Source organism: Trachurus japonicus, chromosome 14, assembly GCF_045865225.1.
Source record: "Trachurus japonicus isolate A0001 chromosome 14, Traja_1.0".
Classification (NCBI taxonomy): domain Eukaryota; kingdom Metazoa; phylum Chordata; class Actinopteri; order Carangiformes; family Carangidae; genus Trachurus; species Trachurus japonicus.
The window spans coordinates 11901760-11918638 of NC_140920.1; the positions used below are offsets into that span (position 1 = coordinate 11901760).

Sequence of the window (16879 nt, forward strand, 5' to 3'; positions counted from 1 at the left end):
TTTCATCCAGTATATATCGGATTATATATATATATATAAAAGGGATTATATTTTTAAACAGAAGGCACTTCAGTGACTTTTTACTGAAATTTCATGACCCATTTTGGAACTTTGTTTGAAGGCTAGATTCATTTTGTGCTTAGCAGGCCTTCTGTTTGAATAGCTAAGATTATTATTTACAGAGGGGTGTTTTCCCCCATGGTTTATTGCTTACCCTCAGGTCAGAAATTATGGTTTAATGATGGATGTGCGTAAATGCACATTTGTAGTCTCATGAACACACACACACACACACAAAGTGAGAGAGAGAGAGGAAAAAAGAAAGAAACGCCACTTATTTTAAGAATTTACATATTTATTGTTATGGCTTAGAATTAAATTTCTGTCCGTGAGATATAACAACCCTGCAATAAAACCAATATATGAGCGACAGGAAGCTGTGATGTCACACAGATGTACCGTACAGCAAAGAGCTGCTCCCTTGATGGCCAAAAGAACAGTGATTAATATTTCAGTGCTTAGACTAACAGGCTATAGCCATAGTGAGTTTCCTATTATGGTGGGGCTTTCAAACACGCTGACAGAACAACATCTGCAGTCTGTACCTGTACATGGGGGTGACATCACAGATTTGGTTGGGATGGAGAAGGCAGTGCCATATGTTCACTTGCACAGATGGAGCTGTCCCCAGTGTCATCACAATGTCACATTCAGTCGTGTTTCCCTGCAAGATTATCAGAGACTTTCTCAAACCAGGCTTTCATCGACATTTTGAGCTGAGCAACTGACACCTGACTGCTTTTCTAACAGAGATCAGTGTGGTCACACCGTACCAGTATTTTATTGTCTTTAAGTCACACCTGGACAACATGTGCAAATTAAGATACTGATTTTTATGATCAGATGTCTTCATTTAGCACTTCATCATGAAGTCCAAAATTTTTCACATTTTTCACAATACGTCTTTTAAAACATTTTTGACAACACACTGACTTGACCACAAGAAGCAAAACAGCAGGTGAAAATACAGAAGAATGGATCCATTTCTTTCTTTCTTTTCACTAAAGCCTAATTTCCAACAAAGACAGAGAGACAGGCTAACATACGCACGCATACAGTTTAAGACTCATGAAGAGTGTGGTTTCAAAGTTGTTTGACTTTCTATACTGAAAGCATCAGACACACATTAAACAAACATCAGATTGACTCAGCAGGCAAGCAACAGCCAGGTCAAGGCAAAAGTACAGGAGCCAGGGTCACTGCGAAACTCTAACCAATACAGGACGTTTGAAATATGGCATATCCATCCGCCACTAGATGCATGAGATAAATAGAGAAGTAGTCCCAAAGCAAATCTAACAAAGTTTTGAGAAAAATTAAAAAGCTCTTGCAAAAGCATGCAAATATGGTTTGGCAAAACAGAACATGTTTTGGGAAAGAAAGAAAAAAAATAGTTGCGCTGGTTGGACAAATAGCTCTTCATTGGTTGGGAGCAGCCTTGTAATGCTGGAGCATCTTTATCTTTAACGGGCGAGTAGTGTGTCTTTGTCCAAGTCTCTCCTATCAGTCACTTTGTATTGTGTCGGGCTGTGAAACTCCACAGGAAGGCTAAAAGCACTCCAGTCCAGTCCCTTCATTAAAGTCTTTGTGGGGGTGTCTGGTTGCTTCCAGAGCACAGCTGGATAAAATGGGGAGAGGAGGAGAGACTGGATGTATTGCACATATGCATCCACACACACACACTCACACCAAGCCCTCTGGTTTTCCACGTCTTGGTCTCCGTCTCCTCTTCTTGTCCTACATCACGTTTTCAAACAGCTGCATGGATCTCATCATGGTTTCATCCTGTGGAGAGAAAAGCAATCATGGCAGAATAATGGAATTAACCAGCGCTATAGTATATATATATATATATATTACTGTACAGTCAGGCCTGATGCATAATCTGCATGAAGACACTTAAGACACAGTAATTAATTTGCCTTTGATCATTAAACAGCGTTTCTGGAGGAGGTGTTAATGTTTTGATGCTTGCATATGTATGGCCTCATTTATTCAAAATTAGACTTGCAAATATCAAGATATTCACTGTTTTAGTTTGGGTTTTTAAATTCACATCTGCATTGTCTAGATTTCTGTGTTTTTGATTGCCTCTCAGGTTCTTCATTAAGTACCTCAACCCTCTGTGTGGGTGAAAGAGTGGAAGCTCTAGTGAATTATGCTCCATTCACTTAATGAAGACCATGAGGTGTGATGGCTGGTAACTTGACCTTTGACCTGACTAGATTATTTTGTAACATATACTGTTTCTAAAGCTGTAGAATGAACCTCTTTCTTTTAATCTTAAAAAAATATATTTTTCTATAAATGTGTTTGAGTATGGGATAATTTCTCAGTGTAACCTTTTTTTTATACACCCATTTTCATGTACTGTATATATTGGCAGCATGAATATTCCCATGTCTCACATTTCCACCTTGGTATTACAGAAGAATTGGAGACAATATCGGATGCATAAGGCAGTACTTACCTCCTGACAGGCAATAACAAACTCTTCCAAAGTCACCACTCCATCTTTGTTTTTATCCATTTTCTGTGAAAAACAGAACATTATGTGAATCTGTGCTAAAGTCAAATTACAGTATTCAGTTATGATGGCAATGTGTTAATAGGAAACTGCAAAAAGTTACAAGAATAACTGTTTGAAAGTTGCCATGGGCCACAGAGGCTGGGATTGTTATTGATATAAAAGTTTATCGGCCTTATCTGAGAACTTGTAGAATGTGCCTCAATAAAGCCTGAGAGTTTCATTTGGGAAGCTACTTGACTGTGATGAGAGACAGTATAAGCTACCAGCTGTGCAAACATAATGGCTTTAAAATCAGTCACCTGTCACAGTTAACAGAAATGTTTGACTCTAACGTTAATTCCATATTAACTTTATAGCTAACCTTAAAAAAGGCATCCACATGCTGCTGTGGGACATCTCCCTTTAGTGCAGGGTAAGTGTATTTTCCCATCATGTCATAAATGGCTCTCACGATCTCAGTCATTTCCTGAAAGTAAAGCAGATGTATTCACATTGACATAAACTGTCAGACTCATCAGAAAGCTACAGTGTGTAATTCATGACAGCACAGCCTCACCTCTCTATTTATGTATCCGTCTCTGTTAATGTCATACAGGTGAAATGTCCACTCGAGCTTTTCCCTCAGAGTCCCCCGCAGCAGTATAGACAAGCCCACCACAAAGTCCTAACAGCAACAGAAGAGGATAGAGACACAGGATAGAATCAGATTCTGGAAATAACTGAAGCCATATCTTAAATTATTGAATTTACGAAGGATTCATTCTTACCTTAAACTTAATGGAGCCGTTATTTGTGGTGTCAAATGCATTGAAAAGATAATGTGCGTACATGCTTGCATCTGAAACATACAAAAATACAAAGGTGTCAGGGTTTTAATTTTTAACGTGAAGCATCACAGAGCAATGCGAGTGAGACTTACCCCCATGAGGGAAGAACTGTGCGTAGATATGCTTGAATGTCTCCTCATTCACCACTCCGCTCGGACATTCCTGTGATAGAAAAGATGACCAATAGTAACTCTGCTCAGTGATCTTAAAGCAGAAGTAAGCGGAATGTTTGTGTTAATATAAGTCTTAAATAGTTATATCTTCCGACAGCAATCACTTATATAGAGTGTTTGGTCTGAAACACGGGTCTGTCAGTCACTCTGCTCTGCTGTAAGCCGAGGAGAAAACTTTCCTTGTATCCTACAACCTTTAACCAATGAGGAGAGAGAATGGCATAAAGGGGCAGTCCTCTCTGTGTGTGCAGCCAAGGGATGCGCGTGAATGTGGTGACGTAGGGACGAGGGCGGGGACTGCTAACTCCATCGGCTGACAAGAAGTTAGCCAAAATGACCGGATAGCTTACTTCTGCTTTAATGTTGTTGGTTTTTTTGTTGTTTTTTTCAATAAGCTAACTTGTTGATTTTACCTTTCCTAGAGAATCAAGAGCTTCCTGGTTCATGAGGTGTTTAGTTTGGGATGTACAAGCCCCACACACAGTGGCTATGGCTCTGTACATTTAAATTTGGTCTAGACAGAGATATCTCTACAAGTACCAGCTGGATTACTATTAAATGACACGAAACAGACATTCATGTGTGGTTGAATTCTATTTGCAATCCCACAACACTGCCATTATGTTTTTGTCTGATACTTAAGTTTATGGCCAAATGTATGCAAAACTATGAAGACTTGCCCTCCTGCATTTGCTGTGCAATGTACTACAACTTAATGTCGTAATAAAATCAGAAAATGTGTAATTACATTCTTGAAACCACGGTAGAGGATCTGCAGCTCCTGTTTGGTGAAGTTAGTCTGGGCCTCCAGTTGGTCAAGACCCTCCGGCCTGTGGCACACCGTCGTCATCTCCAGCTCATCATCCGTTTTATCTACAGGGAGGATGAGAATGAGGGGGAGATGATCATGTCAAGACCTCTGTAAGCCCTGTTTAACACATGCTCATTCCGATCTTTAGAAGTATGAAAACTGAAACACACAGGGAAGAGACAACTCAGCGAAGCTTGAGAATGTTAAGTCGGCAGGAAACATGTCAAGAATCTGATTAGGCAGCAGAAAAGAGTGCTTACGGAGGTAGCAAGTGAAGCAGGAGAAGAATAAGACTCACAAAGAGATAGAAAGAGAAAAAAAGACAGATCTGAGAAGAACCACGTGTACTTGACAAATAGATTCCCCCTCAGACACTTGAGGGACTTTATTAATGGCAACATGGTGCTGAGTATCGGGGGCCTGTAGAGGAGGATGGTGCTTAATGATGTGAGGAGCTCTGGTTCTGCTGTGGGCAAGGGTTTGTCACCGTGACTGTCTCCAGCCGCAGGGGCAATTCTAACATCCCGACATCCGACTGTGCACACAATCCACACACCACTGAGTTCACAAATATGAGCAAATATCCAAGAGGAGACAGCCACACAAGCGCTGTCTGCCAGTGTCGTGTTCACTGGCAGCAGCAGATTGTTTGAACAAATGGTGTGGAAATGAAATCTGAAGTCTGGGGCCTTGTATCGATGTGGCAGGACACCATATTTACCCACAGTGGCCTCTGTGACTTACATGCTTACTTTTATATCCCAGCTGGGCTCTGAGATACTGTGAAAGCAATACATTTTTGATTTTCATGATTATATTATACGTTCTATGAATTATTAAAAAAAAAAAAATCCAAACCATTTTAATTCCTAATTGAGAGCTGATCAGCAATATATCAATGATTCGATACACATATACAATATGTCAAAGAGAGCTTCACTGTAGCTGTGTCAGCATCAACAGGCTCAGTCAGCCTTTAAGAAAAGGAGATTAAATTGAGTATAATAGGCTACTCCTGCTTTTTGGAGAGTGGTGATGACTCATTCATTTCAACCCATTTATCAGAGGTGTCAGGATTAATCCCCATAGTGCTGAAACAGTATCTTGAATCATGCATCATCTGACAGAGGTTATCCTCATTTCAATTTCTTGTCAATTATCCTGCTGGTCATCCACTCTCTGGCAGTTCCCAGAAGCAGCAAGGAGATCTAATTGGCTGCAATTGCTCCTTTGTAGATGAACACATGCTTCTTGCTTTAATCTTTGAATTCATCTTTATTTGGATCCTCTTTGTTATTTATGACATTTTCTGATCCAGTCTGTGTGTGCGTAATTCTCTCAACCATCAGAACAGCAGCTGGGTTCCCTCAGTATGATCAAATAACTCAATAACGTCTGCACATGAACAATAGATTAGACACAATAATTCTGAAGCTACGGCTTTGTTCTTTGGAGTAATTAGACATAATGAAGTCATAATTTGAAAAATATCATCCACATACTGTGCATGGTAAACCATAAACAGAGGGATACAATAGCAGCCATTTAAACCTATGGATTCTGAAATGCATTTATTTTTTCAGATGCCCATTAACCACTGCACTAGAACAATCCTCCAAGGGTTTCTTAAAATCATAAACAATATATAGGCTACATGTATATAGGCTATGTAAAAAATAAAATAAAAATAAAAATATAAAACAATACGCATCCCTAACATTCGTACTACTGTAAATACAACCCCCACAGTGAAACAGTGTGAAATCTCTACAGTAACAATGTCTGTGATCATTTGTTCATAAATAGACATGTCTTGCTTTCCTTCAATCTTTTCTCCATCTTCCTCTGAGCTCCTGTTGCGATCTCCCTGACTGCTGTTGTCATGGAGATGGACAGCTATGATTAATGTGAGCAGTTGTGGGTACACAGGGTGACCATATACAAAAAAGAGAAATAAAAACAATTTTCTCTTTTTAAAAAACCTCACAATCGCACATCAACCAAACAACCAAGACGCTGTGTTGCTGCACGCATGTGTGTGTGTGTTGTTCAAGGGTCTCTTTAATCTAAACAGTGTGATCAGAAACAGATTAAGTCAAATGAAGGTGAGAAGAGGAAACAGGCAGGGGTGTTGATCAGAGGAAGAGTGAGACATGGAGAACTGGGACGAGAGGAAGAGGAAGGTGACAGAGTGTGAAGAGAAAAAAAAGGAGAGAACAACACATGGCAAAATAGGATTACACAATATGTTTGAGCATATGAACAACAAAGGTATTGATCTCAGAAGAATGATGAGAAAATGGGAACATCATGATTACAACATTAGACCTAAGGGGGTTCACTCCTCCGAGGTTGAGACGGATATGCTGCAGACTCTCTGCCACCATTCCCAGTGTTTGATAATGATGCTGATATGTAATGCAGCAGTCTGGCTGTAAGTGATGCAACAGCTGCTCTGCACAAATATCAGCATGTATTGGGAGCAGAGTGTTACATACTGAAGCCAAGGTAACAAAGTGTGTGTGTGTGTGTGTGTCTGTCACAGCACTCATCATCACAGATTTGCCTGTGGCTTCACATTATTGTAAAAACTTCTACATTGTCCTCTTGATGCCTCTGTCTCAGAAATATGCTCCTTCACCAATTTAAACAAATACACACAAGGAGATTGGCATCACTGTCATGTCTGAGCAGCTGGGAGCTTTATATAAGGTAACATACATCCATGTATATGTCTTAAGCTCACTGACAAACTGCAAATGAAGTTTTTGAGCTTTTTTTATGTTGCCAGGTGTCACAAATCAGAGATTTATCTCAGGCTGCCTCATAACCTCACAATGACAACAACACACTCAATATGTTGACAGAGCAAAGATACAGTAGCTGTTCCAATGTGTTTCTGGTCTTTATGCTAAAGACTGTGCATAGCATCCATCATAGCATCCAGATGTTGTACAGACTTGTATGTATGTAGCCCTCTAACCCTAACGCATTTCATTTGTGTCATCCTTTGACCCACCTCTGCCCTCTCTGTTGTGCTGCTGTAATGCTTATTTCCCCTCCTGGGGATCTTCTATCTTGTCTTATCTCATTTCACCTCTCCACAGTTTGAGACACAACACAAACCTTAATGGAAAAAGCAGGTTGACCCCTGTGCATTTTATTCCCCAGTAGCTTTTTGAAAAGCTTTTTATCAGGACAAGAATGAATGAAAACGAAGCCACAGCATCGGCCTCATCTTGTGAGGTTACCTCTGCTGTCAGAGAGTAATTGCTTCGCTTGATACTTCATCCATTTTATTTCAATCTCATGCGCCTGTACTGTAAATTCATCACTCTTCCTGACTGGGTATTGAATCACATTCAGTTCACACACTCCTCTCATGCCCCTACAACCCAGTCTCCATGACAACGGGCTTCTGAAGCATACGGCCAAAGGAGGTATGATATGTGAGCTGCGTGTTAATTCACATGCTCTCATCTGATCCCCTCTTTCGCTTTTCTCACTCACACATCCAACAGGCACCACAACCACCACCACTGCACACACAAACTCACACATACACACACATACACGCACACACACAGAAACACACAGAAACACACATAATCACATGGTCAGGGACAGTGATTTTGCTCTCTAGTTGTTTTCAAGGACATCCGACCCCATGGTATGCTGTAATCTCTCCATCATGACCACAGCACATGTGTTGTTGCTCACACCTCAGCAACAGCAGAGTGTCTCATTCCTCACAACTCTGCTGCCTATTGTTTGAATATACTGTATATTTTTACATTTTCCTATAAAGAGCTAAAATGCAATTGGTTGTTGCACTTAACATTTACATGCTGTTTTGTACCATTTGTTAGATCATCTCTCCGTTTTTGCAGTTTTCTCACCGACTTCCTTGTTCAGGGTTTCACTCAGCAGGAATATGGTAAACATAAACATGAACATGCTTTTGCTGATTTTAAATGTGCAACACATAGAAAATAGCAAACACAAACATTTGTTATGAATTAAAACAGTTTATAATGAAGATGTTTTCTTTCTTTCCCTTTGTTGAGGTGGTTGCTCTGCTCTCTTCCTCTCTCTCTCTGTTATATCTTTACGTTGCTCTTTTGTCTCCTTCTCCGTCTCTCTCTGACTAATGTTGACGTACCTCTGGATGGTCTTCTCTGCTTGGTTTGCATGGTCAAAGTGCCCACCACTGCACCCATGTTGTCACCGTGGAAACCAGCCTGGCCAAACAACCCAGAGAGTGATAGTCCGCTTGCAATTTCACGATTTTGTTGCCCTGTCGCGCAGTCTGTATCTGCCTCCGCAGCTCTGTATCTTAAAGGGGCTTTGCCCCGGTTCTGTCTTCTCACTGGTTAGAGACGTGGCACTGTGGGAAGGCTCTCTTCATTCAGCTGATTCTCATGGATTTCTGATCTCTGTCTCCAAACACACATGAGCTGCTCCTGCCTTCCCTCGCCACTCCCTCTGCTCTCAGCCTCACTCCACTCATCTGTCAGCCTTTCCCCCTCTTTCTGGTTCCCTGCCTGCTCATTGCCTCGTCTTATTGTAGAGTGCTTGTAACTGATTCAGTACTCACTAATCACACCACTGACAGGTGGATGGGAGCAGGTGAAGGACATTCACTGACAGCCACAAAGACACATCTCAGTGCACTACTGCACATCTCAGCTCTGTATTCTTACTTTTATTCTTACTATTCGTCTTTATATTGACATTAACACAACTACATGCGCACAGACACACAAAAACACAAAGATACACTAATGCATCACAGTCCAATGGGCCATTATAACTCCATATTACTTCTCTGCTTCATGAGGCACAGTGTGTACCATAAGAATACGTATGCAGATTTATAGATTCATCGCTGTGAGGGCTGCATCTCTCCCTCTCCTTCCACCATTTTCCCCCCACTCTCTTACTCTAATTTAGACAACAGAGAATTACTCTTTCATTCTCTCTCTCTCTTTTTTTGTACTGTGGTACAAACAAGAACATTAGAGTGTTTAATGTTGTCAATGAATATTCATCAGCTTCAATTTAAGAAAATTAGAGCGTGTGCACTGGGGGAGGAAAGCTGTGTGGGAGTGAGTCATGTTTATTTCCCTACATGTGCTGAGTGTTGAAAATCACACAGAGCTGTTGGATGCAGAAGTGAAGGAAGGTTTATAAGTGTTTAAAACGTAATAACTCTCCACGGTGAAAAGCAGCTAATGAGAGAAACTGTATCTCACGCAGGACTCTCCTGAGCGCTGCTATTTGACGTGTAACTGCAGAGTTTCTCTGAGGGTGTCAAGAATTTAAATTCACAAAGGTTAAAAGCAGGTTAAGACGATTTAAAAGCAGCTACTTTGCTCTGTGTGAGATATGTAGAGATATTTAGCAGAATACAGGAAATGTGAATGGCTTTTGAATATTCCACCGGCTTCAGACCAGAAAAATGTAAATGCTTTTTCTCTGCCTCACTCTGTCCTTGTGTATATGTGAAAACCTCTCTTGGTTTAAAAAATTCATGCACTGCCATTTTTCCGATGCTGTTTCAGCTTCCTTATTTCTTGAAAGTTGCCTCCCACCCCTTTCGAGTGCTCCTTACATCCAGCAAAAACCATGTGAACAGAGTACTGAGGCAATAACCAGGTACACAACATAGAATATCATGAGTTACTCTGGAGTCATTCATAAAACGAATACCTATTCTCCAAAAGTTACATAAGCCTTGAAAACTAATCACTGCTGTGTGTGTGTTTGTGAATAGAAGCACAATATGAATGTGTGTGTGTTCAGTATGCTGAGGGCAATCATGTGATTACCACCAAGTTGGAGCTGAGGTAAGAACTTAACATGCACTAATTAATTAAACATAAAGTCATGCATAATTCTAATAAATATACACCTCTCTTACGCTAAGTCTTCCACCTTTTCCTTGCAGCTCTTTTCCCCTTTTTTGTCCCATTTGTGCCTCCATTCAAATATAATCACACCAAAAAAAAAATTAAAATTATTATTTAACACACACATGCATCTTAGGCAGTGATTTCCAAGCATCCCCCCCAAAATGAATGCATAATTCATTACTTTTACTTCCAGGAAAAAATCCTCATAGTGACTCCATTTAAGGAAGCACAGGGAAGCACGAGTAAAAGGGGTTCATAGCGCAGCTGTTTTAAAAAAAACCCTCTTCAAATAGATCTAAGCCTCCAGATACACCAACACACACAAACACTTGCAGATGGAGAGTTAAGTCTTCAGATAACTATAAGTAACCCGATGTGATCCCTGTGACAGATGTTTGCCATCTGGAGCCTTTCTGCACCATGTATCAGCCGGCACTCTGACAAGCACCAAGGACACTGCACTGCAGTCCGACTTCATAATCTCTTCATTATCTTTTCACCAGATCATGATCTACATAAGTCAGCTCCCCACCAGCTGATGGGACTCACCAGTCGCTATATGTGCTGCAGAGGAAGTGAACTATTGAAAATAATAATGATAAGAAAAGTCAAAGTCTAAACGAAATCAGCGAACATTTGATTTGCAAGTGTCACTCACATACCTCTTTGCCTATGGTTGGTCAAGATTCACTAGTTTGGTCAAAAGTTTGCATTAGTCCTTCACCTACATGAACTTCATATTAGAAATACAAATGTGCTTAGGAAACTAACTAAGAGAGGAAAAAGAGGCCACAGGATCTGGATTACTACTTTTTGTGGCTCCATAATTTCGGGAAAGCTCATTAACTGTAAAGCTATCAGAGAAAATGTGCACTTTTTTGACTTGTCACCATAAATAAGAAATATTCTGATGATTTAAAGTTATAGGCATGACACAGTATATCAGTATGAGACTATTTAGATCTATTTAATTATGTATGAAAATACAATAATACATAGAATGTACCTTTTTCTTTTGTGTTTGTCTAATTTTAAAATTTGATATTAATGTATACCGTAAGTTAAATGTCACCAAAGTGCAGAGCCTGTGGTTCCGCTCTCTTTTGCACTTTGCTCAGTCACACAAACATGCTCTTAACACACACTCCACAGAGCAATTTCCTCAATGCAAACAATTCAAATGCTCCCATGGGAAAACGCACAGGTGGCTCTGTCTGCTGGAGTGGATTACATTTAGAGCACACAATAATAAAAGGAGGCATACTCTGAAAGAACAAAGTGAGCAAATACTGTGAAGTAACTACAGACGATTCGGCTGAAAAGCATCTGGTTAGCACACAGAGCATGTGGTGCTTTTCTTTGAACAACAGGTGGCAGCAGAGCACAAGGGTACATCATTACACCAGCAGCCTGAGACACCAGTGCCAGGACATTTTAGGTTTACAACATGGGAGGAAATTAAAAACAAAGTAAAGCAACATATAAACATGTAGGCAGATCTGGTCATACTCTATAATACACAGTCACACATCACTCAGCCATCATGACTCATTGTATAATATACTATGTGTCAAGGGGGGATTATGTACATTTATATCAGACAGTGAAGCAATGAGGGTGGAGAGAATTAACATGGAGATTGAAATTCAGAGAGAGAGAGAGGAGACGAGATAAAAATAAATCTAGACAAACGTGGTTACATAAAAGTGTGTAGTGAGGTGATGTAAAAAATTAAAAGCGGAGACACACGCTGTCAGGTTGCGTTACAGCTGCAGAACACAAGAGAGAGAATGAAAGGACAGGACAGAAGAGGGAAAATCCACAAATTCAGGGGAATGCTGGGTAATTCTGACATAGTTTGGGTCGAAGCAGAGCATCATGCTCCAACTGTCCCTGCAGTGTGGGAGGAAGTGACTCTTGCTGCAAGGTTATGCACTCAGAGGACACATGTGACTTCTAATAGAGAGAGACAGGTGCAGTGTGAGTTTCTGTCTTCACCTGCACTCCTGCTGTTTCCAGTTGCACCGGGGTTTAAACCAAAGATGGTGTACAGTATATAAATAAGAAAAAGTGTATATCTCAGCCAGCATGCGGAAACATTACACTGCTCTAACTTTTTTCACTTGGCTGCTGTTTTTAATGAGGAAATAATATCCTCAAGGAAAACCCAGCTTGGAACCTCCTGTGGTGCATAATCAGTAAAGCTCAAGTTGTTTAAAATTACTGTTGGTAATTTGGAATATGGGATGAATGGATATTCATAATCAGGGACGAAGTATTGGAGGGGACTCAGACGCAAATGTAATATATTTACAAATGTTGAATTTCTAAATGACATGAATGTAAATGCAAAATAAAGCACATATGAAAAAGCTGTCTAAGATAAGTCGCACTGTCTTCCAGGGAAACAGCTACATTATCTGTGAATGAAACCAGAGACTCTAAACACTATAAAGAAACTGAGCTGTTTCTTGTTGCAAATTTTAACATATTAAAATATGTTTTCCTGTTTCTCCAGTTTGTTGTGGAGAACAGATCTTTGGGTTTCTCATTTTGTTTGCAGTCTTACACAACAAATCAACAGCGTGGGAAAAAAAGAATATGGATGAGTGTAAATGCTGTAGGGACCTAAGAATAAGAGCGAGTTCAGCCAACGTAAGGCCTGAGGCCCATCACCCCCACATGCTTCTTAAGCTCTGCTGCTCAGGCTCACAATGTTAAATGTCTGAAAATGAATCCACAGTAGATGCTGCTGAGTTGGTAAGGAGTGCATTTTAAAGGTGAACAAGCAGAGCTTTATGGTTCATGTCACTATGTATATGAGTGTGTGCAGGCAAATATGCGTAATAAAGCCAACTACTGGCGATACTTGTGTGCTGGAGACTTGGGGACTTGCATTTGTCAGTCTACCTGACATTGTTGCGTGCTTGAAGCTGAATATGCACATTTTCACATCTTCTCCCATGCATATGATCGCTGCTGGTCCTCTGCTACTATATCTGCACTATATGATGCTCTGAGACACGATTATGAGTAAATTGTGCAGAAAAGGGTTTCCATTTGAAACACAACCACAGCCATGATGAAATAATAAAGACTATGTCACGCATACTGTAAACCTACAGGGTGAGATCAACTCTTCTTTCAGTTCTTGGACTCAGATACTATGCTCTTGTTTTCATCGCACATACTGTACAATACTGTCGATTACAGTATGTAACCACATATATAATTTTGTTAAGAACAAACTTTTAACAGATTAAAGGCACCATCTATGTCCTGTTAAAAGTCAAAATTGAACACAAATTACACAAAACTCATATAATTTCATCAGGCTTAGAAATGTTCATACTCTGCAGCTCCAGATGTGAATGATATTTTGGTTGAAAATCATCCTCCACCAACTTACACTCTTCAATTATGTATGCACTCCTCAAATTTATGTCGAGCAAAAATAATGGATCAGGCCTTTATTCATACATATTATGCATAAACTTGTCATTTTAGTTTATCCTTGAGAAGATTAGTAGTGATTCCTGGCATTCTATACCTCATAAACATTATTTATTTATGCATTGATTTTCATTTATGGACAAAATAGCAATGTCGTGAGCACAATATTATATAATATAACACAAAAAACACATCAATGTTCAGTTTTTATTGCCTCTGTGTCAGAGGGACATTATTCTAGTTGGTTCCAGTGTCCACCCCTTTTTAAATGTGCATATAAAAGCTTTGTGTATGTTCCTTGTGAGATTTCACAATGGGGAGCTGGTATTGTATAATTCACACTGTGAAATAAAAATAAAAAAAGCCATCCACATTTTATTCACATTATTGAGCAGAAACCTTCAAAAAAATCCCCCACTGTGCTGTAAATGATGGAATCAGTGGGTCCCATATTAGACAAATTATAACTTTGTGTCATGACTCAAGAATCTTAATTAACTTTCTGACATTTAATTATGGGATTACATGAAGATATGACCCGGGTGGTGGCACATATACAAACATATTAACCTTAAGTAAAGTAAAAGGTCAGTCGTCATGAGCTGCAATCAGCAAAGCACAAAAGAACATTATGAGAGAGGCAGTAAATATTCACAAAGACTCAATGTCAAGAGACAAGACGCTCAATAGAATTCACACTCTATTTCATCAACCACTCATCCTCTGAAGACGCAGAGGGAGAAACTACTGGTATCTACAAGCAATGATGGAGAGACAGAGGTTAGCCCGACGATACTTTCCCTCTTTTAAAGATGATTTCCAAGTTACTGAAGATGAGCTCCTTACACTGAAAGTGGGTTTGGAACTGTTGAATATTTCCCTGTTATATAAAAGGATGGATGGTGCACGCAGTTTCAGTCTACGTTTTTAAACATTACAAATTTGTAACTGTTTTGCATGACCTAGATTGTCAACTCTCACAGCCATGAGTAGGAGGTTTTATTTCGAGAATGGTACAGTCAGCTGTTTAGCGCACAGCTGCTGACATTTCTGTACTGTGTCTTGTTCTGTGTTTTTTAAGGTTATGTTCAGTTTAAATGTGGACAGTGGACAGCTCCTCTGCTACATCATGGTTAACAAGTCATATGTTGTCTGGGAGAGCTTGTTCACTTGATCAATATGGCAATTTCTGCATCAGGTTGGGAGCATGTGATTGTTGCATTCAATTTCATGGTTTTTTCAAACATTCAACTTTTTCTATGCATAAATTTGTTGAGATTGTGGTCTAATGTGTCTGTTTTTTTGAGTGTTTACTTTCATTTTAGCTCGGTGCTCTGTAAAAAAAAAAAAAAAAAATCATTTCCTGGCAGTGGACATGCTTAAATGTCTAAACATTTTTGGATGGTATAGAGAAAAAAATTATATAGAGAATAAAATGCATAGACCTGCAGTTCAAAGGCTCAGAGGGAGACAATAAATGCGGCTTTTCCTGTGTGTGCGCAAAAAACTATATATGCCATATTTATGTGTGGGTCTAAGTCCATTGTATCCTGTCGTCAGTCCAGGACTTGCAGCTGCATTCTGACTCAGCATTTGTTATTTTGCTGCTGAGGTGAAAAGTAACTTTTAGGATGAGGGAGGTTGTATGGGGAGAGAGAGAGAGAGAGAGTGAGACAGGGCTTTTAACACACAGATGATGAACACAGCAAGAGGCTGAGAGTGTCTCACAAATGTTGCCCAAGGGGTGTGTGTGGATGACGCAAACATGACCTCATCATTTAGTTCTTAAAGGTGACCACACCAGTTCCTTATGCCACCTTACTATATAAGGCTGTTATTATAGGGCTACTATATGGCTGATTACAGACTATTCCACTGTAGCCTTTGTTGTTGGCTCACCGTCTGTGTTTGAAAACACCAGTGATGTGGTGGACGCGTGTTTGTTCGTACATAATAGTGAATGCTGTATGCTGATGAGGGAGTTGCGGAAAATGCCTCAGAATATTTTAGCTAAATGGTGAATATTTTTGTCGCAGTGATGCTACATCATGTGTAGTGACCCTGTTGGCCACTGTCACAGCTTTGTGAAACTTAGACTAGAGACTTTAGCATCAACACCATGAATCCACTGACTGAACCTGCTGATGAAATAATGTAGGAAATGTTTTCTTGACACACATGTTTGGGCTTCTTCACACCAACCAACCAAGAACGCTTCACCCTGCCCATGTGTAATCCCTTATTAATGGTATCTTCTAATGAGTTGTGTTCAGGGACTGTGAGGAAACAATGATCACGCTAACATCAAGCTTGACCTTGGCCACATGGCTGCACCTGCTGCACAACATACATGACAACTCAACAGTGGTGGTGCACATGGAGAAAACTCAGTCTATTGATGAAAGTTGCGTGTCTTATTTTTAAAATAAAGGCCATTTGAGTTTGGTGGGACATCAGTTGTTTTTCGCACTGTATGAGAACATGAGTGGATCACATGAGCACAGGTGTGTTGGTTTATTCATGAATTTTTAGGTGCATCTCTCCGAACATGTTGCATCAAGCACACATGAAAAAATGTCAACTGTAATTGCATATCCAAGTGCTGCAGGCAACGTTAAGTGCATTGTGAGGGTAAAAAGCTACAGTACCTTTTGTGAGGGTTCCTGAGACCAATCTCTGCAGCGACTGGATTAATTTGAGCACCCCCTGCCTGCAGCGGCTCGTACAGCCAGCCATCCTGAGGTAGAGCTTCACCAGAGAGAAAAACGCTTCCTCCAGTATTTGTAAAAAAAAAAAAAAAAAAAGAATGGTGTGGATTAGGAAGCGTCTCCACAAGGTTCCTTCAGGAGGTATTACTATGGTGATATCCTTGAAGAAGAGCCTAGTCAGTGGTTCTTGTAATGCAACATCTTAAAGAAGAAAAAAGTAGGAGCTGAAAGAAACAGTAAGTCCTGTGCAAAATGAAGCATTTTCAGTGCAGCTTAAAAACAAAACAATGTGTGTTCACATATACTCATCCACACCTGAGTACCTGTTAACTGGCTCTGTTTCATTTCACTCAGAAAGAGATGCTCACACACTGAAGCAAAACACACACACAATGAAACAAT

At 40.0% G+C, this 16879-nt stretch overlaps 1 protein-coding gene across 2 annotated transcripts; it reads right to left on the bottom strand.

Annotated features, from left to right (window-relative positions):
- Positions 1–964: 964 nt before the first annotated feature.
- On the bottom strand, positions 965–16595 carry kcnip1b (Kv channel interacting protein 1 b). 2 transcript variants are annotated; one of them, XM_085797534.1, is made up of 8 exons: positions 16418–16595; positions 4339–4463; positions 3510–3579; positions 3358–3428; positions 3147–3254; positions 2952–3056; positions 2531–2593; positions 965–1845 (listed from the first exon to the last, which is right to left on the bottom strand). In XM_085797534.1, the coding sequence occupies exons 1-8, from the start codon at positions 16503–16505 to the stop codon at positions 1798–1800; spliced, it is 678 nt and encodes a 225-aa protein (XP_085653660.1). In that variant the 5' UTR covers positions 16506–16595; the 3' UTR covers positions 965–1797. The 2 variants fall into 2 exon arrangements, with proteins under 2 accessions (XP_085653660.1, XP_085653661.1); XM_085797535.1 differs by lacking the exon at positions 16418–16595 and adding an exon at positions 8564–8951.
- Positions 16596–16879: the final 284 nt, after the last annotated feature.

What these genes read in the sequence shown, in the direction of transcription:
- kcnip1b (XM_085797534.1), bottom strand. Translation starts at nt 16,505, where the DNA reads ATGGCTGGCTGTACGAGCCGCTGCAGGCAGGGGGTGCTCAAATTAATC. An exon ending in CTCAGGAACCCTCACAAAAG is followed by an intron (nt 4,464 to 16,417) that starts GTACTGTAGCTT and finishes TCCTCCCTGTAG; the next exon opens with ATAAAACGGATGATGAGCTG. An exon ending in ACAGTTCTTCCCTCATGGGG is followed by an intron (nt 3,429 to 3,509) that starts GTAAGTCTCACT and finishes TGTATGTTTCAG; the next exon opens with ATGCAAGCATGTACGCACAT.